The sequence below is a fragment of the Pleuronectes platessa genome, chromosome 6 (assembly GCF_947347685.1).
Source record: "Pleuronectes platessa chromosome 6, fPlePla1.1, whole genome shotgun sequence".
Taxonomy (NCBI): domain Eukaryota; kingdom Metazoa; phylum Chordata; class Actinopteri; order Pleuronectiformes; family Pleuronectidae; genus Pleuronectes; species Pleuronectes platessa.
Window position 1 is genome coordinate 17,825,693 of NC_070631.1, and position 22,667 is coordinate 17,848,359.

The 22,667-nt window shown below is 41.6% G+C and overlaps 3 protein-coding genes across 3 annotated transcripts in view; 1 reads left to right on the forward strand and 2 right to left on the reverse strand.

Annotated features, from left to right (window-relative positions):
• Window positions 1–1,142: 1,142 nt before the first annotated feature.
• On the reverse strand, window positions 1,143–6,148 carry LOC128442391 (PRELI domain containing protein 3B). Its single transcript, XM_053424826.1, has 6 exons — window positions 6,010–6,148; window positions 4,414–4,582; window positions 4,212–4,301; window positions 3,808–3,878; window positions 3,571–3,673; window positions 1,143–3,452 (listed from the first exon to the last, which is right to left on the reverse strand). Exons 1-6 carry the CDS (start codon window positions 6,039–6,041, stop codon window positions 3,336–3,338), a joined length of 582 nt encoding a protein of 193 aa, XP_053280801.1. The 5' UTR covers window positions 6,042–6,148; the 3' UTR covers window positions 1,143–3,335.
• Window positions 6,149–6,829: 681 nt separating this feature from the next.
• On the forward strand, window positions 6,830–8,660 carry atp5f1e (ATP synthase F1 subunit epsilon). The gene is made up of 3 exons (XM_053424827.1): window positions 6,830–6,982; window positions 7,336–7,463; window positions 8,464–8,660. The coding sequence occupies exons 1-2, from the start codon at window positions 6,951–6,953 to the stop codon at window positions 7,460–7,462; spliced, it is 159 nt and encodes a 52-aa protein (XP_053280802.1). The 5' UTR covers window positions 6,830–6,950; the 3' UTR covers window position 7,463; window positions 8,464–8,660.
• A 539-nt stretch (window positions 8,661–9,199) lies between these two features.
• The window catches only part of si:dkey-11f4.7 (piezo-type mechanosensitive ion channel component 2), a 32,594-nt gene continuing 19,126 nt past the window's right edge, over window positions 9,200–22,667 (reverse strand). The window contains exons 33-56 of the mRNA XM_053424824.1: window positions 22,215–22,306; window positions 21,786–21,851; window positions 21,520–21,632; window positions 20,928–21,048; window positions 20,382–20,453; window positions 20,099–20,265; window positions 19,604–19,800; window positions 18,947–19,096; window positions 17,652–17,990; window positions 17,247–17,505; window positions 16,172–16,360; window positions 15,850–16,060; window positions 15,421–15,553; window positions 15,089–15,236; window positions 14,746–14,960; window positions 14,134–14,292; window positions 13,481–13,628; window positions 13,153–13,341; window positions 12,433–12,525; window positions 12,093–12,262; window positions 11,471–11,587; window positions 11,131–11,210; window positions 10,657–10,882; window positions 9,200–9,556 (exon numbers count right to left, since the gene is read on the reverse strand). Coding sequence (XP_053280799.1) covers window positions 9,301–9,556; window positions 10,657–10,882; window positions 11,131–11,210; window positions 11,471–11,587; window positions 12,093–12,262; window positions 12,433–12,525; window positions 13,153–13,341; window positions 13,481–13,628; window positions 14,134–14,292; window positions 14,746–14,960; window positions 15,089–15,236; window positions 15,421–15,553; window positions 15,850–16,060; window positions 16,172–16,360; window positions 17,247–17,505; window positions 17,652–17,990; window positions 18,947–19,096; window positions 19,604–19,800; window positions 20,099–20,265; window positions 20,382–20,453; window positions 20,928–21,048; window positions 21,520–21,632; window positions 21,786–21,851; window positions 22,215–22,306 — 3,910 coding nt within the window. The 3' untranslated portion in view covers window positions 9,200–9,300. The remainder of the gene's footprint in view (window positions 9,557–10,656; window positions 10,883–11,130; window positions 11,211–11,470; window positions 11,588–12,092; window positions 12,263–12,432; window positions 12,526–13,152; window positions 13,342–13,480; window positions 13,629–14,133; window positions 14,293–14,745; window positions 14,961–15,088; window positions 15,237–15,420; window positions 15,554–15,849; window positions 16,061–16,171; window positions 16,361–17,246; window positions 17,506–17,651; window positions 17,991–18,946; window positions 19,097–19,603; window positions 19,801–20,098; window positions 20,266–20,381; window positions 20,454–20,927; window positions 21,049–21,519; window positions 21,633–21,785; window positions 21,852–22,214; window positions 22,307–22,667) is intronic.

Here is a 22,667-nt window from a genome sequence, read left to right on the forward strand (position 1 = left end):
TTACGCCACGCTTCGGCGTCGCTTCCGCGTCCGGTGTGAACCCGGCGTAATGCAGTCAGACGGCAGCTGCCATTCAAACAAACAAACAACATGGATAATTCTGATGAACCTGAGGACCTTCTGGACGGGAAGATCGTGTTCCAAAAAAACAAAGATCGAACATTCAGTAAAACCAAGGTGATATGCACACTCTGCGAGAAGACGTTATCGTTTCACCGTAGCAATACCCGCCTAACCACCGCAACGCGAAGCATGTGTTGGTCGGCGAGGGGCGTTCAAGTGGAATGCGCCAAACCAGACTCACTCGCCGGACACATTGTGCAAAAGAAGCGGTCAGCTTTACTGTCAGAGAATTTGAACAAGTTAGTTTGCCTCACCAACTGGCTAAAGACCGAGTAGCTAAGAGGGCCTTTAGAGGCATTAGATTGTATCATGGTGTGGTTAATGGTTGTGTGACAAAAAATATAAAAAATGTCAACCATCCTATGGCTAAGAAGCTCAAATAATTTCTGTTTAATTTTAAAAAAAAAGTTTTATTCAACCACACAATGGCTAAGGAACCCGAATTCTGTTTAGGATGAAGATTATATTAATGTTCCATATGGAAAAGCATTGATAACTGCTGAAGAACTGCTGAGTTGCAGCACAAAAGAAAAGTTAAATGTCATTAATCTTGTTTTCACAAAAATATTCCGAAAAAAATCGGTAATGTGATTAATCATGATTAATCCATAGAAACCTGTGATTAATTTGATTAAAAATTTTAATCATTTCACAGCCCTAATAAAAAGTATTTCTGCACAGGGTCTTCAATTGAACAAATCTACCTTTAATTGAATGTAATTTCTGAATCCCAAAAATATAGCTATTTTCAATAAAACTGTTTTTGAGTCAATGCTCAAATTCAGTGGCATGAATATATTTGTTGGTTTCAGATATGAACCCAAGTGAATCCCCTCAGAAGATGAGAATCCTGTAGAGTCGTCATTTACCATCAGAGCCTAATCAATTTATTTAATTTAGCTGAAAGCTAAAAGGTGAATAAATTTGAGGTTAATAAGTGGAATAAACAAACTGAACTTAATACCTGTTTGAGAACCTCAGTTAAAGTGAAAGTTGAGACATTTAACACTTCACAGCCGTTTTCATGAAACAATGACATCTCTTTATTTTTTAAACACTTCAGTGTGCACTCTTCAGATTGTGTTACATGTTTCCATTCTCAGAATGTAACACTACCAGAATATAAATATAAGCCTATTTACAGCCACTTGTACTTAAAATGTTCCCCATAGAAAAATCATCACAGTTCACTCATGAAAGGAGATGCTGCGTGTGGATACTGCCTGGATGAGGGCTGCGTTAGGAAGTGGACCAGGCGTCAGGCAGAAGGATCCAGGGCAGGACAGTGCTTGATGGGATTCAAGTTTAATGATAAAGCCGCAGTTATAAACTTGCTCGACAGCTTGATGGTCGAGCAAGAGCCGAGCTGTGGAGCCACGTGGGAAGACTTGAGATTGTGTGGAGCTCCATTGAAAGAGGGTACAGGGTAAAACAGATGTAGTAGTAAACTGAACCATCATCGCTTAGCATCTGTATGAGTGTCCTACAGGGATGTACCTGGGAAATTAAGTGTAAAAATTGCAGATACAATTTTTTTTAAATAAATAAATCGGACAGCCTGTGTCAATATTCACCAATAGAAATATACAATAAACATCACCATCTATTAAGAGCTTGTTTATGACTGATATCCTAAGTGAACCTTTACAGAGGTTCTGAAAATGATTTCCATCTTGGCACACTCCATGATCCTGAACATAACCCTGTAGTGGTCCTCTGACAACACTGGTGAGCGTTCACAACACCCTGGACACAACTCTGCACTTTTCAAGAAACTTCCCGCCCACGCTCGAGTACACATGCTGAATATAAGTTAAACATTCAAGCTTGTTCACATACTGTAACAAACAGACAAAACACGCAAGTGTTTGTTAACGGTACAAAGGGTTGATTTCGCTAAAGCTCCATCTCCCATTTTGTTTAAATGCTTTGACGCCTTCGACAAATAGAAATAGAAGCCGTCATTGTTTGCTGTTCAACATCTTGATCAGCACCGCCCCCCTGCAGCAGAGCTTGGACCTTCAGTATACTGTCTACATCAACAACTATTATGCTGTTTTCAAACGAGTGTTTAAATCCCCGTCCAAACCAACACACCGGAAAACCCATATGACCATTCACGTGCACTGGGCATGTTGCTTGAGTAATAGCTCTTCTACGAATGTAATCAGTTGTATCATTGTGAAGATCAGAATTTAACTACACAACCACTGTTAGAAACCTGTCCAGACTAAAACACAGCCTCTGGGTTTTCAAACTCAAACAGGGCAATGCGGATGCCAGGTGTTTACGTGGCAGAGTTGATACATTTTCAAAAGAAAACGTCGTACAGTGGATGTAGCCACAGTCTCTCCGACTTCTACCTGGAGGCCAAGTTGTGCTGCTTGTACCAGACCCAGACAAGAGAGGTACCATTGTTTCCCCAACACGATGCAATACCTGCAAACTGGTGTTACTGTCTGGCCACTTAGCCTGTACTCAGATCTGGCACTGAGCTGCATCTCTCTTTGCAGGAGAAACAAACTGTTCACACAACAGCTTGACAGATGTTTGACAGTCGAGTCATGACCGAAACACTGCAATCCGAGAATTCCCCAAAAAAATTTCCAAGGAGAGGAAAAGACAAATGTGCAGTTTTATTACCAACAGTCTAAGAGGATAACAGCCTGTCTGGACTGGTGAGGATTTGGAAGTGACATATTTTGGCCAGTTCTGCTGGAGGGTGAAGCGACTTCATTTCAGCTGCTAGCAGGGCTCAGCTTGTTCACAAAGGCTTGGAAAGAATTAAAAGAGATTTAAGAAGACATACCCAGATGAGGGGGCGGAGAAAGATTAGAAAAGTTACGCATAAGTTATGAATGATGCGGAGGCACACGTGAATTTAAAAAAAAGAGCTTTAACTTCACAGGTCTAAATCCTATGAGCTTCAAGTGCAGTTCAATTGAACCCTGTGTTTGTTTGCTCTGTTTTTTTATCTGTCCTCGACTCAATACTTTCCTTCACTGCCCACAGAGACGAGTATCGAACTCGTCTGCGCAGCCTGCCGAGGAAGGACGAACAGCGACTTCTTGTGACGTACTAAGACAAACATACCAAGGGACGGGGCTGTGGTTACTAGGCTGTGCTGGCAGATGAGGACCCCTTTAAGGGGCAAAGGTTCGAGAAGACCATCGGTTCATGATGCAGGAGGAAGCAGCGGGGCAGGCCCAGGATCATTTGTTTGCAACGGCTGCTGCCATGGGAACACGCATCGTACCACGAGCCGTCGCCGCCAACTCTTCGATTTCAGTGTTTAGTCGTCTGATGACCCACTCCATCGCCTCCCGACCCTGAGACAGACAGGTGTATTACTATACAGCTACTTCAGGGATATTAGAACTAAGTGCAGTAAGGTACATTGTGGAGTCATTGTGTCATGAAGCCTTATTGGGAGAGTGCTTTTCTCACCTTGCCAGCGTTGACAGAGATGGTCTTGGCCATGAGACCCTCGAGGTAGCTGCTCAGACTGATGCCTTTCACACTTATCAGAGCCTCCTGTGTCAGCACCGTTCTGAAAAGACAGACAAACACACACATGAATAATAAGGTCAACAATGAACCTGAAAATCGATTGTGACTTCTGCATCTTTGTACAAACTGATAATTTTCATCAAATCTGACTTCACAGGAACAAGGCTCAATTACTTTTCAGGATCCTGCGGATGTGGCTTGTACGTCAACTTCTCATCCACAGATACCAGGTTAGTGAAGGAGATCTGGATAGACAAAAAAAATTGTTGGTCTTTTTATATCACATATAAAGTTTACAACGTGAATTATATTTACATGCCATAAAGTTTTTTTTAAAGCAACTGCAGTGAGCCCAGTCAGGGAGAGGAGAGCCACGAAGCGCTAACATTAATCCTCTCTCTCACTGAGACCATTCCCTTGGTAAACGAACAGAGGAATCTACTGATCTTTAGTTTGGTCTTTATTTCTTCTATATCTTTAGGTTTGATCCAAATGTCTTACTATCTAGATCTGCTGCTCCAAAAGAAGAGCTAGTACTTGTTCTCATTAATATAGGTCCATCTATCAATAACACTCACGTTTGTAGATTGCAGCTCGAAGGTCTTCTCTTTGGGGTCCACAACAGAATGCTCCTGAACATACGTGCATGACCTCGTTGCCCCAATCATCTGCAGGAAAATGGACACAACTCAGGCTCAGTGCAAAGAAAAATTATTTAACATCATCAAACAAAATGCAGCATCACTTCAACTCGAGCCTTTCCTTGATGATGTAACTTACAGACTTGGCCATGGCAGGGAGCCCCCACTCTGTGCTGAGCAGTCTGGTGCTGTGTAACCGTCCGTCTGTGTCCACACGTCTGTCCAGAACATCCACGCCAAACACACCAGGGTTCATGGGGTTGGGGTACTTCTGCATCGCCGCCTGAGTCACCGTCTCCCATGGGTGGCTGTCAAAAAACAACACGGACATTAGAAACATCAAATTCCTGCCGGGTGTTTAACATCCCGGCAAGAGACTGCATATGAAGAATTTGCAGAATCCTATTGAAAACACAGAAATCTAAACAATGCGTTGCGATGATGTGAGAATATGTTGGATATCAAACCGTGGAAATCAGATTGATCATGTTGTACACTCCATTTACATGACAGAGACATTGGCAGACTTAGTACGCTGGGCGAATTTGAAAGTCAATTTAAACATCTGTTACACACACAAACTTGTGTTTATCTCTATCCTTTCTTTTAGTAGGATTGTTTCCCTTTGAGTTGGCCGTCTTGTGGTCCAGTTCTGTTTTTAGCTAGTTATTTTTAACTCAGATTGTCAAATTGAATGTTTTGTTCATTTCAAATAATTCTGCCTTGATTGAATTGTGTTTTGCGATCACTGGGTGGAGCCAAGTGACATTTTCAGATTGATCCAGCGAACACCACTTCCAAACCACAATGACTGATCACTGGTGGCAGTGAGGAACATTTAAACAAGAGGAACCAACTAAATTTCGAATTATGTTGGAAAATCATGAAAGGTAATAGAGGCTCTGGAACTGCATTAAGTGGAGATGTAGAAATTACATTAATGTTTAACAGCCTGAAATAATGAGGGTTACTGAAGCATTGACACTGACTGCTCAGATAGAGGTGAAGTGGTGAACGCCCCCTCCGCACATCAGAGATCAACACATCGTGTAGTTACACTTCAACGAAAACAAATCAACACAAACATTCCACGTCTTACTTCTATACTTTCATTTCTGAGTGAGAAAGCGTTCTATTCGCAGGACTGGAAGGACCGTCGACTCCTTCAACCTCAGAGCTTCTGGTGTAACGGACCCGCAGGCCGTTACATAACAGAATGTCACATTGAGCCGCAGCTTAAGTCGCTGTGATCAAAACACAACGCATGATAACGCTTAACTTCTAACGGGCTGTGGAGGTAATGTCACCACGAGCTTCCACACACAAAACGATGCAACGTTGTGAGCAACTTGCATCAGATTTGATAAAGTTAGCTTCCGGGCTAGCAGCTAACGCTAACCTAGAAGTTAACTGTCTCCGCTAGCTAACGCGGTTCTCGCGGCCAAGGGCGGAAATGTCATATTTGTAGGAAGAGCTGAACCATAATGGTGCGTGTGGCTGGATCTCAGAGCTGCGATAACTAAAGTACGAGGCGTTATTTAGGTAGTTTAACCTCGTGCTCGTTGTGAGAAGTTACCTAACTTAGGTGTAACCTTAGCAGCGTACAGGCGGCGGCTAGCAGCGGCTGCCCGGACAGTGTGGAGGGAACCGAACAAAACAGCTCATTCAAGAGGAACCCATTGACCTTGAGCCACCTCCTCACATATCACAAGAACACACACAGGAAAGCACTCACTTGAAAATGTGCTCTGACGCCCAGATCTTCATTTTAACAGGCTTCTCTGTCGGGGCTCGGGAGCCGGCGACTGGTGACAGCGTGACCGGTGCGAGCGAGGGAGGAGGAGTCGGAGGAGCGATGGTTTAATTCCCATCAGCGCCGACACTCCCCCTGGCGGCAGAGAGTCGTACTGCACCCCGAAAACATCCAGAACAATCCGAGTGTTGTTTATGTTTTATTTTAATTAATAAAAATGAAGGAGAATATGAACGGGTTTGTTTCTCTAAAACTCGTTACCTATGCTTCTCCGCTCTACATACAGGACGGTGGTGAAATCCCTTCACTACGGCCACAAAATAATGGGTTTATTCTGGGTATTATCACCACATAGTCCTATCGATAATAATGATCATTAGTAGCTATTTTCCTTGTCCTGAGTCTTGAATATTGATCCACATGGTACAAAGGTGACAAAAACAACTATATGAATCCTAAACTTAAAAAAATAGATCTTTGAAATGAGTACAGAAGTGTATTTCAATAACTTGAGAGAAATACTTGTGCTCTGTTTTTCTGAATTAACAAGGTCGTTTTGTGAAAGATCTTTGTACTCTGAACCATCTCAAAGTCATGAGGTGCCTTCACAAAGCTGACAAACTATTAACATGGACCCAGTAAATAATCTTGTTAATTCGGAAAAACAGAAAAGATATATTTTTTCTCATGGAAATAGAAAATAATTGTATTTATCCAGAAAACTGTTTTTAAAAGTAGTATACTGTACTTTTTATTTTACTCTGCATGAGGGTGCGGACAAGAATCCTTCAGAGCTGTCAATCATGACCCTGCGCGGTCCTCATTGGGTGAGGGAAGAACCACGGGAACAAGAGCCTGCGTAGGTCAAAATACGTCATCACGTACAAATCCAGCACTGTCCTTGAAGCCACAACACAGACAAGATGGTTGCATACTGGAGACAGGCAGGCATAAGGTAAGAAACTGCAGGAAATAGCCACCACACAGTCAGTGTTATGCTCACAGTTGAACGCGGTGTCATTAATTAAGACCCTGTTATTCGAACTGCTAACGATTACAAAGTATTTGTCCGTATTTCCTTATTAAATCTTAACCAGAGCTACACGGCTAAGCTACTAGCCTGAGTTAGCTTTTCCACCCATTCGTTGAAGTGACAGCCGTGTTAGAGGCGACTCTCTCTGCTACTGCACCGGGGATATCGTGTGTGTTTTAAAGATGCGCTCACACTTGTCTCTTTTCAGATTGGTCATTCTCAGTGATGTTTGCCCTTTAGCATGCGGCTAACGTGTGTGTGTTTCCTCTCTGCAGCTACATCCGCTTCTCAGCCATCTGCGCCAGCGCAGTGCGCGCTGCGCTGAAGCCGCAGATCAGGGACGAAGCTATGAAGGTCGCAGAAGCCAGCGTCAAAGTCCTCAAAGCCAAAGTTGTAGCATAGCGTAAGTTTAACATGTCACACAGACGGGCGACTGAGTCCCGTGTGCAGGTGGAGTCATCATGGCCCCTGAACGCAGCAGGGGGCGTGAAGGGAAGGCCGCAGTGACATTGACACCTTCACACTTCAGTCACACTCAATACCACACTACAAGCAAATGCATGTTTAATAAGAGTTAAAGTACAATAGTATCACTGGTTTAAGTCTAAGTTAAAACTATAGAAATGCATTATATTTTCTACGTCAGTTACACAAGGCCCAGATTATGTTTAGTATGCTAAATCTTTATCTACATAGTAACAAGTAGCTGAGACTTGAGTACTACACACTATATTTGACTAACAACTGGATATGTATCTAGAATGGCATTCGGTATAGCACATACTGCTGTCAAGGCCCAACAATCATTTAAAAATGAATCAAGCTGTACATACTCGGATATCATTCCCTTAAATATTTCTAAAAGAAAATTCCATCAAGATCTGTGAAAAGTTGCCCCCTGATCCATATCCGAGGAATTGAATGGGTTCTAACCTTGACCCATATGACATCCTACCAAGTTTTGGGGGACTATTGCTGACTAACAGACTGACAAAATGATGCTGATGAAAATATAACCTTGTGTAAAGTAGTAGTATAATAATCATGAAAGGTACTACATTTGTGTTTGATGAAATAAATGTAGTCGTCAGAGGTTAGTTCTTTATAGTCCTTTTTAGTTTGGCCCCCTCATCAAAATTTCTGTTAATGTGCATATACTAAGGAAAGGTAATATTACAGCTTCCGGTTTTTGTGATGGCACCAAATGATCTTCTCTCTGTGACGCCTGGGAGACCGTCTCCCAATGACTCTTGTTACAAGAATTTGTTGGTATTTCTTTGATTTATTTTCCATATCACTGGTGAAATTGTCTCTGCCATTGGCTGCAACACAAGTCCAGTGTATATATATATATATATTAATGTTTAATAAGCTTTGCACTCTTCTGCTCTTTTTTTCCTCAGGATGTGACACTATGATGTAGTTAACTTTTCTGGAGTTGTGAGTGAGGTCCTGTCACTATCCTGTGCACCACCGAGAATGGGGGGAAAAAAAGATGGATGTTACCAAGATGACTTGTTGGAGCGGGGACCCGAATGAAACTACAGTTTCCCTTTTATTTGTAATTAAAATGGTATTAAAGATCAATATCTGAAATGCACTCTGTTTCCTAGTATATGTGCTTGTTGGTGAATCTTCGATTTACACCATACCAGATTGATTGAGACACAAACCATTTAGTCTGTAACCACAATTTTTATTTTGATATAAATAAATCAGAGCAGTAGTCTACATAGACACATTGTTATTTACAGTACAGAGGTATGTGTGTGTGTGTTCTGTAAGTATATGAAGGATTTCTTTTGTCCCTAAAAGAGGAGTATGATGATTTGTGCTCTTAACAACAGTAAAAACCTAAATCAGAATTGCATGCATTATACTCAACGGGCAGAAAATTGTATTCACAATGACAAATAGTAGCCTGCACTCATTGAGCTATCTGTTGTTACAGGCCTTGTAAATTATTGAATCATTTTCCTGGATGAAATTGTTAAAAGAAGTCACAGTTGAATCGTATCTAATAAAAGTTAAATCTACAACATTATCTTTTTAAATTTTAAACATGTTTATAAATAATATCAGGAAAAGTATGAATTCTTACAATGTAAAATGTTTTACTAATCAACTAAAAAAGTCTGTCCATGAAGGCCTGAGGTCAAAATTTATATCAGAGAAATGGATTCTCATCTTCATTACAACTGGATCGATATGGCGAGTGATTGGTGCTAGATTCTGGAACCCTAGCTGTCTTTCTTCTCTCGGGTCATCTTGATCATGGTCTCCGGCGATCGGTAGAGGAAGATGAGTTTCTCAAACAGTGTCTCCTCCAGCTCCATCTCTCCCGTCTCCCGGACCACGAAAATGTCTGTGCAGAGCTTCAGGACTCGGTCCACGCACGGCAGGTCCTCAAACATGATGGACCTGGAGATCCCGTTGAAGAACTCCCTGACGAACTTTCCGATGACCAGCACCACCGACATGTACAGACCCACGATGCTGTGGTGAGGAGCAGAGAGTGAGGGTGGGAGACTCATTTCAAAAAAATCCCCAAGTGTATATTAGAACACTTGACCTGACTCAAAACACTGTTTACATCACCGCTACAGCATCAATTGGGATTCTGTGGTTTGCTATGATCGGCCAATGTTTAAAGATATGTCAGCTGTATATCACCTCACTACAGTGTACTCAGTAATATTTGGTTTTAAATGCTCAATCAGCAAAAAAAAAATCTGATTTGACAAATGCAAAAGATGTGTCTCTTGGCACTTGTAAAAGCAGTGGTGGAGGAAACACTCAAACATATTTAAGTAAAAGTACAAATAAATGAGGGTTAGGGTTAGGGTTACTCAAGTAAAAGTATAAGTCCCACAACAACCGTTCTACTAGAGTGAAAGTAAAAGTACAGACTGTCAAATTAATAAAGAATGTTGCAGATGATGCTACTGAAAACTCTTGGCTTTGTTATATTAGTTAATGACTCGACAGTGGCCTCTTCGGCATTCATTTACGATGTTTCCTCTTCATCAGTAATGCTACCGCTGCAGGAGGTAAGATCTAATATTACATGCTCGCTCTGATTGTAACAGTGGAACAATTCGCTTCTCCTTATCGATGACTTTTAAGAATACAAAGAAGAATGTGATCATCCAACTCAAGGTTTTGTAGTTATGAAGCAGAAAGAAAAATATATCTGTGGATATATGTATGAAGTAAAAGTGAAAAGTACCTGTAAATAAATGTACTAGAGCTAGAGAACAGTTACATGAAAAATGTACTTAAGTACAATAACTGAGGAAGGGTAGTTTGTAACATCCAACCACTGTGACAAGGGAAGAGGCTGATGTATAAATGCTGGAAATGAGGTGTATGGATTATCAAAAAGAAAAATATCTAAACTTCAAGCACTCTGAGAAGAACTGAGCTGCAGCAGGGACAGAGTTTTCAAAGCTCCGCAAAAATATCAGTTTTGAAACAAGGAAAGTTTTGCAGTGCACGTTGAAATGTCTCTTTAAAACCAGAGAAGAGGGGGAATCAAGCCCAGCCACAATCATGATACTGATATCTTGACGGATCAAATTTCTCTTGTTACCTACCCATGTCCTGCCAAAAAGCCCAGACTGGAGGGGCTGACTTTATCACTGAACACCACGATCTCTATACTCTCACACTTGAGCTCAGAGGAGGTGAGAACAGGCGAGCACTCCTCCACTTTCCACCACTGGTCTGACTCCTTCTCTGACGTCCTGTTGACCTGCTGAAGTTTGACCGACATGGGCCTGAAGAAAGCGAGCCCCTGCCGGTCTGAGCGGTCTGAGGGCTCTGGGGGAAAAGGAAAACCTGGGGTCAAATCCATCTGCAGGACTGATCCCTCTGATCAGCGGACCCTCATTGGTGTCCAGACCTCATCGGTATACAAAGAATTTGAAAAAATCCCAAATAGAAAGAGAGCTAAAGGAGCTAAATACAAACAAATGTATGACTACATTCTTTACATTAGTACAATGCAATTATAATTTGCCAAAGAATAAATGCAGTATTTTTTAAATGTAAAATAGACTTTAACCTACCTACTTTCATCCTGGTCGCCATTTTGGATTCAGGTCCTTTGGGACCCCTGATGAACTTTGGTAGCAGAGAGTTAATGATCCTGCAGAGCAGAACAACACAACATAACAAAATATAGTGTATGTGAGGACGCAGATGAATGCCTGGGCTGTGAAAGTGTTGAGACATGGTTGAGAACATACAGTACTTCAACCTTCATTCGCATTACATTTGTAGGTATGAGTTTTACTTGTCTGATTTCATGAAGCTGCTCTTTTTTTTATGCATTAGCGTCTTAAAAGGAAACCTGCAGAAGATAAAACAGCCAAAAGCAGCTCTATGTGCACGTTGATTGAGACTCACACAGAGTTGCTGCTGTTGCCTTTGAGCATGTGGACGATCCCTTCCCTCAGGTTCTTGTCCTCAAACTTCACAGTGTGTTCTCCCACTGTCTCTGCGTTCATCGATATGGACGCATTCCTGAGGAAGTGGCACAGGTGCCAAAGTTTATGCAAAGCTTTGTACATGTGTGCAAAAGGCAGCCAGAGGAAACGCATGATGCATTTTAACGTAGTAAAAATAATCTGTGATTATGTAAGTAGTCAAATGGACCATCATCACCACCTGACTCATTCATTACAAGCAGGATTCAAATGTTTGAATCCCAAAGAAATTAATCTGACAAAATATAACATGTCACGTGTGATGTAACCTGTCATGTGCAAACTGTTCACATCCATTCACACGTGAAATATTAATCCGGATAGTCAACTAGTGACCAAAATACAAATCAGAATAAGTAGAGAAAAAAAACCCAGTAAGTATGAAAATATATTTAAGCAGCTAACATTTTAGAAAATGCATGTATCCGCAAATCAGTGTGTAGCTACACATGTTCCTATGAATGTATACATTAGCAGTGAATCGACATGACCACCTACAAGCACATTGTTCTATATCAGAGATTATGAAACACAGAACTGACCGAAGCAGCGTCCAACCCAGGGTCATGTATATGTGAGAGGAGTTGCTGAGCTCCTGTATCATGGCCTCTCGACTGGCCGGGCTGATGCTCCACACCAGACTGGCATCACTCTTGATCTTAGCAACAACAATATCCTGAGCATAGTAGTTCATTAAGAACTGCATGGCAGACTGAGAGAGAGGGAGAACATTTAATAGATGTTTACTGTTAAATCCTAAAACACACAAAAAAGAAAAAATGTAGGTTTCCTGAATATTTTGTTCCTCTAACTTGAGATCAGGTGCTGGAGTGAACGGTTTCCTCTTTGGTCTCACACACAGTAAAATGAAGCGGTGCTTACTGGTTGATTAGCGTAGACTTTAATGAGCCGGTTCAATTCAGCTTCTGTGTATGGAACCAGGTTCTGCTCCTGGGCGCTCATGGTGAATAGAGGCTGTGGAAACACAAGCAGTCAGACCAGAGAGTAAAATACATGTCCTCACACCTTGTTCAACCTTTTTCTAATCCCAGTGACATTACAATAGGTTCTATTACGGGCTCAACAAGATACATTTAATTTGGCTCAACAAACATATAAAGAGTCACGGCTAAACAAAGAATTTATTGACAAAACCAAAGAATAAACAAATATTAAATGAATTAAGTGTGGAATCCTGACCAAGAAGAAAAGAAAAAATGGGAAGATCTGGTCCAACCATACAATGGGCTGTTGGATCCAGATACTTCCCCTCCTGAGAAAAAATATCGAAAACGAAAAACGGACTACCGGACCCCCAACTAAAAAGGAAACCAAAAACAATTCACACTGCTGGCACTCAGTTGGCAGAGAGAGACAGAGAGAGAGACTCTTAAATCCTTTAAATCCTCCTCCACGTGCATCTGTGAGGAGAGAGAGTGAGAACAAACAGGGTACAACAGGATCTAAACACCAACAGACTTATACCTTCATATACCATCACTTTTTATGTATTGCACGGCTACACATTTTTTTTGTTCCAACTCTAAATCGAAGTCTCTCCAGATTGAAACATAAGTTCAACACGCTCATATCCATCCTGACCTCGTATCCTGCAATGCCGAGCTGGATGGAGACGTCCACCGGCTGATTGGTCACCCCGGCTGCTGACTGGACCAGTGACATGAAGAGGAGTGGGAACCAGATGATGCTGATGAGAGCGAAGATGATGAATCCTCCCATCCCATATTTCACCACCTTCTTCTTCTTCTGCCCTGGAGTGTGGGGGTATTTCTGGAAGAAACAACCTGCCATATTTACGAAGCTGAAGATATAAATGCTCTTGTCTTTTGTACGGCTACTTTAATATTGTCTCTAAGTTGAGTGTGTGCTGCGTGGCGATGATGCAGCAGGACACCAATGTCCCACTTACTTTCTCAGACTCTCTCCAGCACTTGAGGATGAATATGTTCGCATAGATGTCTTCAACACAAATCCAGCTGGACAGCGAGAGGGTGGTGTCGGTCCAAACCCAATCCATCACTGCTCTCAGCTCTGTTAGGAAGGGGACCAAACGGAACCTGAAAGAGGAGAGGAGACTCAGATTCAGTTCCTTTTGTAAAACGTTCTCTCTCACTCCCTCGCCTTTTCTAATCGGCTGTATGTTGGGTGTTTACGGTGATCCAATCTAATCTCGCCATGAGGTCAATCAGCCAATCATGTCGCTGCTGTCAAATCTGTTCTCCTCTCAGTCATTGTTAGCTGTCATTTCATTGGTGTCATATTATTTTCCCAGTTACCTCCAGTCTCCATATTCAGTGTCCTGGATGAATCCGAACTGGGTCCACTCATCTCATCAGATCCTCAACATTCTCTCAATCCTATTAACCACCACCAGTGCCTAGACCCAGCAGGTGTGTCCTATACTGTGCAGCCACATCCCTTTCCAACCGTGGTGACATTACCAGGGGTCAGCCAGGTGGAAGGGGTCTCATTCATTCATTGATTGTGCATGGCTATAACTTTAGTTCATTTGTCATTTGAACTCTATCCTGATTGATATTAATTCTTGTAACTATTCCCTACCCCTGGAAGAGGAAAAGGTTCAGGTAGTTGTAGTTCTTGGTGAGGAAGTTTCCCAGGATGCGGTTTGGGTAGCCACACTTGATCTGGTAGGCAGACAGGCCGAAGTAGATGCACTTTACAAAGTACCAGAGCTGAGCGATTGAATTCGTGTTGAACCGCCTGCAGAGATATAAATGACACAATAGAAGAAGATATCAATGAGGAAAATAAACAGATGTTTTTTCTTACAGAAATTAAGCGATTTCTGATCTTTATAGTTTATTTTGAAACCAACCAGACTGTAGTTCTACTCAGAGGGCCATCATAGTTAATAATATTATATTTTAAAGAATTTTCTTTCTTTTCTTATTTACCCTTTACCCCTTTTTACAGTGTGGGACACAAGGTATCCTCTTACATATCAGGACCGGGAGCGAATCACTATGAAACTATAGTGGGCCAACATAGGCTAGTTCATTAAGGAAAACACTGCAAGGATGTATACAATGCACCTTTAGGGTATGCATCACCCCTTTTGCTTTTGTGTGTGTGGACACAAAAAAGGGCTCAGTGTCAATGTGGGGAATTCAACAGCTGAATGACCAGAAACAAATGAAGGTGATGAACTCTGACCTCTCAGTGACCCCAGGGAGGATGAAGAACATCCAGAAATGTATGCCAAACACCAGCACCACCTGGAAAACACACTTCCCCAACAGGGACTTTTTCAGGTAGAGAGCCCGGTCAACTATCATGGTGCCGAACTGCATGAGCAGCATGACCAGGAAAGCCTCTGGAACCTGGTCCTCCGACAGGGACTCTGAGATGTCGGCTGCTCCGGAGTATTTCTGCACAAATATGACACAGATTTTCTTATATTGAACGCAACATACATTTAAGTGTAAATTAACTTGTCAAGTAACATTATGTATAGATGTGTATTCTGAGTTTGACGAGACACACAAAAGACACTTACCCCAAAAGCCGAATATCCATATATAGTGACGATGAAATTGACCACGTCGATGAGAAACATGAGGGCGTAGACATCACACACAGGACTGTAGTCTGGGTGGATGATGTCATAGAAAAACTGCCTTATGGGTAAGTAGATGTGAAGAGCGCTAGAGAAAAAGAGACGAAAGTACAGAAATCAGAAACCCACAGAAGCTGGAAAAGGTACAATCTTTTCTCAGACATCAGACGCAAACAAAACGTTTTATATTGTTAGCGGGAAAAAAAGATTATATGCAAATGCTATAACGTTTCATATGTGAAGCAAAAACTAGAGACAAGAAAACATCGTACACTTCTATGATGGCAGCTTTGGCCTGTAGCATCCTCTCCCTTATCTGCTGTCGGATCCTCTGCTTCCTGGTCAGTGGCGCCTTGTTTTGCTGGCGTCTCTTCTTATTGCTGTGCTGCTTCTTGGGCTTCCCCTCTCCAGTGAAAATAATCAAAGGGAGTCATGTGAGTCACGTCTGGAGATTCATTTCGTCAAGCGACTAGCATGACAGGCAGTAGAGCTCATACCTCCACCAAGTCCCAACAGTCCCCTTATGAAACCACATTTCAATTATTAAATTAAAACACGAGATTTTGCACAATCCTGCTAAATAACAAACAAACATTTTCGCCTGGGTAACTTTTTAAAACTAAAAATTGAGAAGGAAAGAGAACAGAAAAGAGAGGAGAAGTAGAACTCTCATGAAAAGGTATTTTTATCTCAATATTCACCATCCTGAGAGTCTCCAGAGTCGCCTTTCTTTCGTCTACAGAAAATGGAGGTGGTTGAGGCCTGGAGCGGCAGGAACTTCAGCCGACGTGAAGCTTTCCCTTTGCTGCCCATCTTATCTCCCGGTGTCATCTTCGTCTTGTCCACTTTCTTCTTCAGCTTCTTGAAGAAATCGGGCATCTCCACCTCCTTGTTGTCCCAAAGCCCATGGCACTGTGCAGACACGGACACAAAAGTGAATTTAATTCCTGTACAGGAGATACTGCGGCACGTGGGTATATTTGAACGAGCAGACGTATCTGAAGTCTCATTTTTCATGACAACCTTCAGAATAGAGCGGTGGAAGAACAGAGCGAGCAGCTGGATGAGATCCATGAGGACGTAGCCATCTTTCTTCTCCACCCCGATGATGTTGGGCAGGGCAAAGGGCAGCTCTGCATTGATGCCTCTGTAGGCAGACGTGGTCCAGGGGAAGAAACCAAACTGGAAGAAGTACTTCACCACAACTGTCAGCTGAAAAACAGAGGAGAAAGTCCTGGATTGAGCATCAAATGAAACTATGAATAGTTATGACCAAACAAGAACAGTATCCTTATTGCTTCCTCGTCAGATATAATGACACACATTAGATAATAATATCAGAGGTCTTTATTTGAATATGTCTCTCTAGTTGATGTTCAGATATAGAAATAATGCACCAAAAATGTAAATTTAGAAAAATGAATTCTGTTGAAATGTTAGTGTCATTCTATATGAAACACCAGTTTAAATCATTTGAGATCGAATGAGAGAAAAACTGATCTTAGAATTGAGTGGCCGTATTTTCTTGGTATAAAGCACCTGTGACCTACAGAATATTTAAACAATTAAAAAAAAAAATACCACCAGTCATCTTTTCATGATGTCGCCCCTCAATCACCCATTTTGTGTTGCGACAATAATGGATCAACATGCATCTTTGTGGATTTCCATTTATTTGTTCAGTAATAGATGCTCTGCAGTGGGTTACACTTTCTCCTCACAGAAAGGAGGTTCCTGGTTCGAATCCCGGTTTGACCTTGGTCTCTCTGTGTTAAGTTGTCGAGCTTGTGATAGTATTGAATTACTGTATTATATATTTATCTGGTGCAGCATCATGCAAAATATAAGCACAGTAACTATTTCTGCTGCCAGGTAAATGTCGAACATATGCAAAATTGATGAAGGCCATCTTTATGTTACTGTGCAAGCAGAGCATTAAAAGCATTGTTAAAAAAAAAAAAACGACCTGAAATAAACCTCCCTTCTTTTATTTCCATCTTTGGTCCAGACATTTTTACTATACCACCAAGTCGATGAGAATCACTTTGTTTCTACAGTCATTTTTTTATGACTGTAGCTCTGGTGATAAACAACCTACCTCTGTGTAGATTATAGCTGTCATCCAGAAGCGCTTGGACGGCCGAGGCACAGACAGCATGGCCCAGAGGAAGATGAGAATGGGCAGGATGAGTGAGAGGAAGGAGGCCGACACGATGTGGTTGAGGATGATGACGAAATAGCAAAGCATCTCTGATTTGGACACCATGGTGTTGTAGAGGGCGAACAGAAGCTTCAGTGGCCTCGGCAACGTCACAAAATACTTGTCGGAGTCAGAGATCTCGTCATTTTCAAACATGCTGCAGGAGGATGGAGGGAAGTGAGGAAAAGACAGAGTCGGAAAGACAGAGAAAGAGATGAAGATTAGAAACTTGTCTCTTGAAAAACGTTTTTTAAAGATGCTCTAATCGTGTTTAAAAGCAACACATTTCTAGAATCAACTGACTTGTTGAGCAGCAGCTCGCTGGCAGTGAGGTTCCTCGTCTCCTGACTCAGAGGTCTGGGTGACTCCGTGAGGTCCAGACTTTTCTCTCCATCACTCTCCCTGAAACCCACCAAGTTGCATTCTGGATATTCACCGCACTCATCTTCTTCCTGCTGCGGCTGATCCTCGTCCAGCTCGATCTCTCTCTCCATCTCACAATCCTCTTCACGCAGTTCGACCTTCTCTTTCTCCTCTGTCTCTTCCTGTTCTCCCTCAGGTTTCTTCTCATCTTCTGTGTCCTCCTCCTCCTCCTCCTCTTCCTGTTTGGGATCTTCCATTTGAAGGTCGCCATCTTCACAGCTTTTGAGGATAAGATGGAAACAGATATTTATCTTCACAAATGAAGGAAATTTATATAACGCATGTAGAGAGCAAATGTTGTGTTGCGCAATAAAAAGACATTAAAAGCTTATTAAACTGGAAAAGTTCCAGAGTGTCTGGAATGGCAGGAAAAAAAACATCTCAGACAAAGACAATATGATGGCTTCCATTTAATTTGCACTAATTGATGTTGATCGAATCCCACAAAGTACATTCTGCTCACATTTGAATGATGGACTGGGCTTCTAGAGTAAATCAACTGGAGCGGACCCTTATAGCATTCTGATCTGTTTCATTTAGATGCTCTTTCTCACATATAAATAAATGCGACTCTGCAATGTCTTCTTTACACATTTAAAGGATCTTATGTTAATTGTTCTCATTTTGTGGGGAAAATAGATACTGGACACTTCAATAGGTAAACCTATTACAAATTAGTGCAATATAATACCACAGATATACCATTGTGATAGATAAATTAATCGGTTAAACACTTAAATGTAAATAATTTCTGTTTTCTTTGTTCGTCTAATGACTATTTAGTGAATATCCAGCCGTCTTGGCTTTTAGAAACATAGATCAACTTTTTTTTTTTACCATTTTCTGACATTTTATGGACCGAACTAATCGATTAATCAAGAAAATAATCAACAGACTACTCGCTAATGAAAATAACCTTTAACATCTCTTAATATAGAACAGTACAATTCAAAACTGCCACTTCAATCGTCAACATACAGTTACACATACTCAACACCTCGCTGAACATTATTCATTTTGTAAAGGAAGAACTTATAGCTTAGCTGTCATATTGGATTGCATTAGATTTCGCATTTCCACCTAATAAAGTAGCCACTAAGTGCTAAATTATGAATTTATTATCCTCAAAAACCTTTAGCAAATCTGTGTGTGAACACTGAAGAGTTCTCCTTCACCTTGGTGAGAGTGAGTCAATCTCAAAGGAGTTTAGGTCGATGTTGGTCGTCTTCAGGAGCCTCCGTCTGAGCTGGTCGGCAGGGGGCAGCTCGTCCAGCTCCTCCTGGGTCGGCTGCCGGGAGCCTAGCATCGTCTCATCCGTCATACAGCTGAAGGTGGAGGAGAGAGAGAAAATGCAGATTGGTATAGGTGGTCTAAAAGACAAGTAGACTATGAGCAGTATAGTATATAAAAGTTTGCCACTGCCTTTTATCAAATCAAATAAGGATTTTACATAGCAATGCTACTCTTATTTCTCGATATATTCATGTAGTTATATATATTCATTCTCTACTTAACTTCACATTTGTAGAAAGGGCTTCTTTTTGAATTGTCTTACATTGCTTTAAAATTTGTGAGGATACCTTTTATATTTTATGTAAAGCACTTTACATTGCCTTGTTGTTGAAATGTGCTAAATAAACTTGCCTTGATTATCTTTGTGGATTTTTTTTTAGGATTAGTTTTCAGTTGTGATTTCAGAAAACCCAACTAAGCTGACCTGCTATACTTATTTGCAGTTGATGCCTGGACAAAGAGGATGAAACACAGCCGACGCTGGGAGAAGAGAGACAACATGAGAAGAAGGTCATCATGGTACTAGCTCAGCCTCCTACCTGGAGACGCTGCTGCCCCAGGACACTTTAGACGCTTGGTTCCTCAGCTTGGCATATGTATGGTGTGAAGAGACGAAGACTGGCGGGGACGGAGGAGGCGAGGAGTCGTCCAGGAAGTCCTGAGACGACTGTGTGTTCTGACGGGACAGCCAGTTCTCGTAAAACTGCTTCACACTCTCCTGGCTCACCTCTTTGCCCTGAGGAGTGAGAAACTGAGGCTGTAGCTCACACATAACACAGTGTGTGTGGGAGCTATCTACTGTACAATATTTACTATTTAGAATACATCAAACAAAGGGTAAAAGGATCTGCAACGTTTTCGAATTGTTAAATATTTGCTGGCATGAATTATTTTAACTAAAATACAATAAAACCAATCAAATTAAATGTTTACTGTTAATCTATTTTTTGTGTCCATACTCAACAAGTTAAATATGAAACTGAAAGTCTGGAGATTACATTTACAATTGTCAGTCTTATATCCTTTCATCCCACCTTCTTTTGCTGCTGGTTGAGTAACGCTCGCTCAAAGCGCAGCACTTCGGAAATGTCCAGGGTGTCTTTACAGAACGAGTTGAGGCTCTCCGTCAGGTCGTCGAGAAGCGACTGAACGAACACCCAGCTGAACTTCAGGGTGCTGATAACACGCTGCAGGATGTTTTCTGTCAGGAGAGGACAAATTCACACAGCACACGTGGATCCAAAAGTCTGACACCACCCGAACACTGGTGTTGGAATCCAGTGGTTTTGTGTAATAAGGTCGTCCATGTGTGTTTACCTTTTTCCTCCTCTTCCACCTCCTCCTCCACTGTACTTTCCTCCAGTTCACTGGAGTCCGCTCTATCAATGCCTGCAAAGAGGTTTTAATGTTGAATAACTTTTTTTGCAGTTGGCGACGACCTGGTGTCCGACAACAGCAGGAAGTCTCCACAACGATCAGCCAGATCAGTGTCAAATTCAGAGGATTATACAGATTCCGTGACCTTGTGACCTCAAGTTCCAGGACAAACAATTCATGATATTAAACACAACTTCCGAATGTATCCTCAAGCTTCTGTGACCCGATAAATCCCCTGGTGCCATAATGTTCACCTTTAGGCAATATTAAAATCTAATGGACAGATTGAATCAAAGGTTTTTATAAATCGTGCTTTAAATGTAGGCACTTTGGACAAGATACAACTTTGTAAACAATACACTGTATCTTCTTCTACTTTTCTCTTCTACTCTTTATTCCACTAAACAGATAAGATTTAATGTCTGCAGATTTAGAGTGGGATTAAACGCTGTTGCACACAGTAAACACCACAGGGTGCTCTCTCACCCTGCTGTCTCTGCAGCTCTCTCTTTGCTCTCTTCTTCTCTTCTTTCTTTCTTTTATTCTTATCCTTTTTCAGGTCCTTCAGCGCCGTCTTAGAGCTGGTCACCCAGGCGTCATAGGCCAGCTGGAATATCACAGACATAGTTACACACGTCAGGGCTGGTGATGTCCCCATATAGAGACATCAGCTGTAAAAAGACTATAACCAGTGTGACCCTTGACCTTTGACCACCAGCATCCAATCAATTGATCCATGAATCTCAGTGAACATTACACAACAAAAAGTAGTTTTTGTGAGGTCACAGTGACTTCGACCTTTGACCTCCAAAATTTTAATCAGTTAATTTTTGAGTGAATGTTTTTCCAGATGTATCCTTGCTGGTGTTCCTGAGATGTTGCATTCACAAGGTAAGAAACGTGTTTAGTGAGGTCACAGTGGCCTTGACCATTGACTATCAAAATGTATCAGTTCAAGTGAACATTTGCTGCACACCAAAATCCTCTGGCCACTGGCTGTCACCAGTGCTGATTCATAAAGGAATGAATCCCTTTTATTTATGTGTAGTTTGTGTCTCAGGTGTTTTCTGGCTCTTACCTGGAAAGCAGATTTCTTCTTTGGTGCTTCTTCCTCCTCTTTCTCTACAACTTCCTCGTCCTCCTCCTCCTCCGTGTCGCTCTCAAACAGGTGGTAGCCACAGTTGTTTTCCACTGCGTTAAACAGAGCAGTGTCATAACATCACGATTCACTGTGTTCAGCCTTTGAACGGGCTCCTGATCTAAAGCTGCTGCAGTGGCCGGGCTTCATCCTTCCACATAATATGCTGTCTGTGATTTTAAACATGTGTGCTTGCTGTTGCTCACCTCCAGGCTGAGAGACCCAAGGCTTCCACCATTTCCCTGCATCTTTCTTTGCCTTCTCATCATCACCTGAGAAACACAGTTTATTATCTGTTCAAAATTACATTTCTTTTGGTTTTCCTTCTTATGGTTTTTGAGGTTGATGAACTATGAGTCAGTGCCAAATACATTTTAAAAGCTTGACTGAACCTAACTGATCCCACAGCATAAGAACAATCTTCAAACTTTTCTCTATATCTGAATCTATATCAAATATGCAAAACATTGATATGTGCTTTGATATGATATTTTTAGTTTTATGTTTGAGTTTCTTTATGCAAATGAAACTGTTTTCGTAGCAAACATATTTTCCATGGAGACTTTTCGTGCAGTTGTGAATGCCTGCTCATGCTTTGATGGGTTATTAACAGTAGAAACAGAAAATAGATTCACCTGTGTTAGCCAGTGTCCCCTGCTCCTGATCAACAGGAGGTCCTGCTTTGTTCGCTGATTGGGGCTTCTGTTTCGATTTGATCTTTTCCATCCTACAGGAAGAGGGTGGACGGGTCAGAGGTTCACTTTTAGTAAACATTGTTTTAAGTTTGGGTTAAGGTTAGGTTAAGGTTTATGCAAGTGGTAACTATTGTTTAGGTTAGAGTAAGTCTGTGGGAAATAGATGTAAGTTAATGCATTAGTTAGAGAGAGAGAGAGAGAGTGAGTGCGAGAGGAAACTGTGTCTGATGAGTACATGCTCTGCAGCTATGAAGAAGGATTTTACCAGTTTAAGAAAAGTATCAATCATTATGTGGTGGTAAGTGTTGATATTGTGGCGTTGACATATGGTCAAATAGAGACATCAAAATAAGTTTAAACTGTAACAGGATCTCAGGACACAATCAGGATGCA

Excerpts from the sequence above, each read along its gene's own strand:
- LOC128442391 (XM_053424826.1), bottom strand. The coding sequence starts at position 6,041 with ATGAAGATCTGGGCGTCAGAGCACATTTTCAA. Across the intron at positions 3,674-3,807 it reads CATCCGCAGGATCCTGAAAA|AACGGTGCTGACACAGGAGG; the intron begins GTAATTGAGCCT and ends CTGTCTTTTCAG. Across the intron at positions 3,453-3,570 it reads TCTCTGTCAACGCTGGCAAG|GGTCGGGAGGCGATGGAGTG; the intron begins GTGAGAAAAGCA and ends TGTCTGTCTCAG.
- atp5f1e (XM_053424827.1), top strand. The coding sequence starts at position 6,951 with ATGGTTGCATACTGGAGACAGGCAGGCATAAG. Across the intron at positions 6,983-7,335 it reads TGGAGACAGGCAGGCATAAG|CTACATCCGCTTCTCAGCCA; the intron begins GTAAGAAACTGC and ends TCCTCTCTGCAG.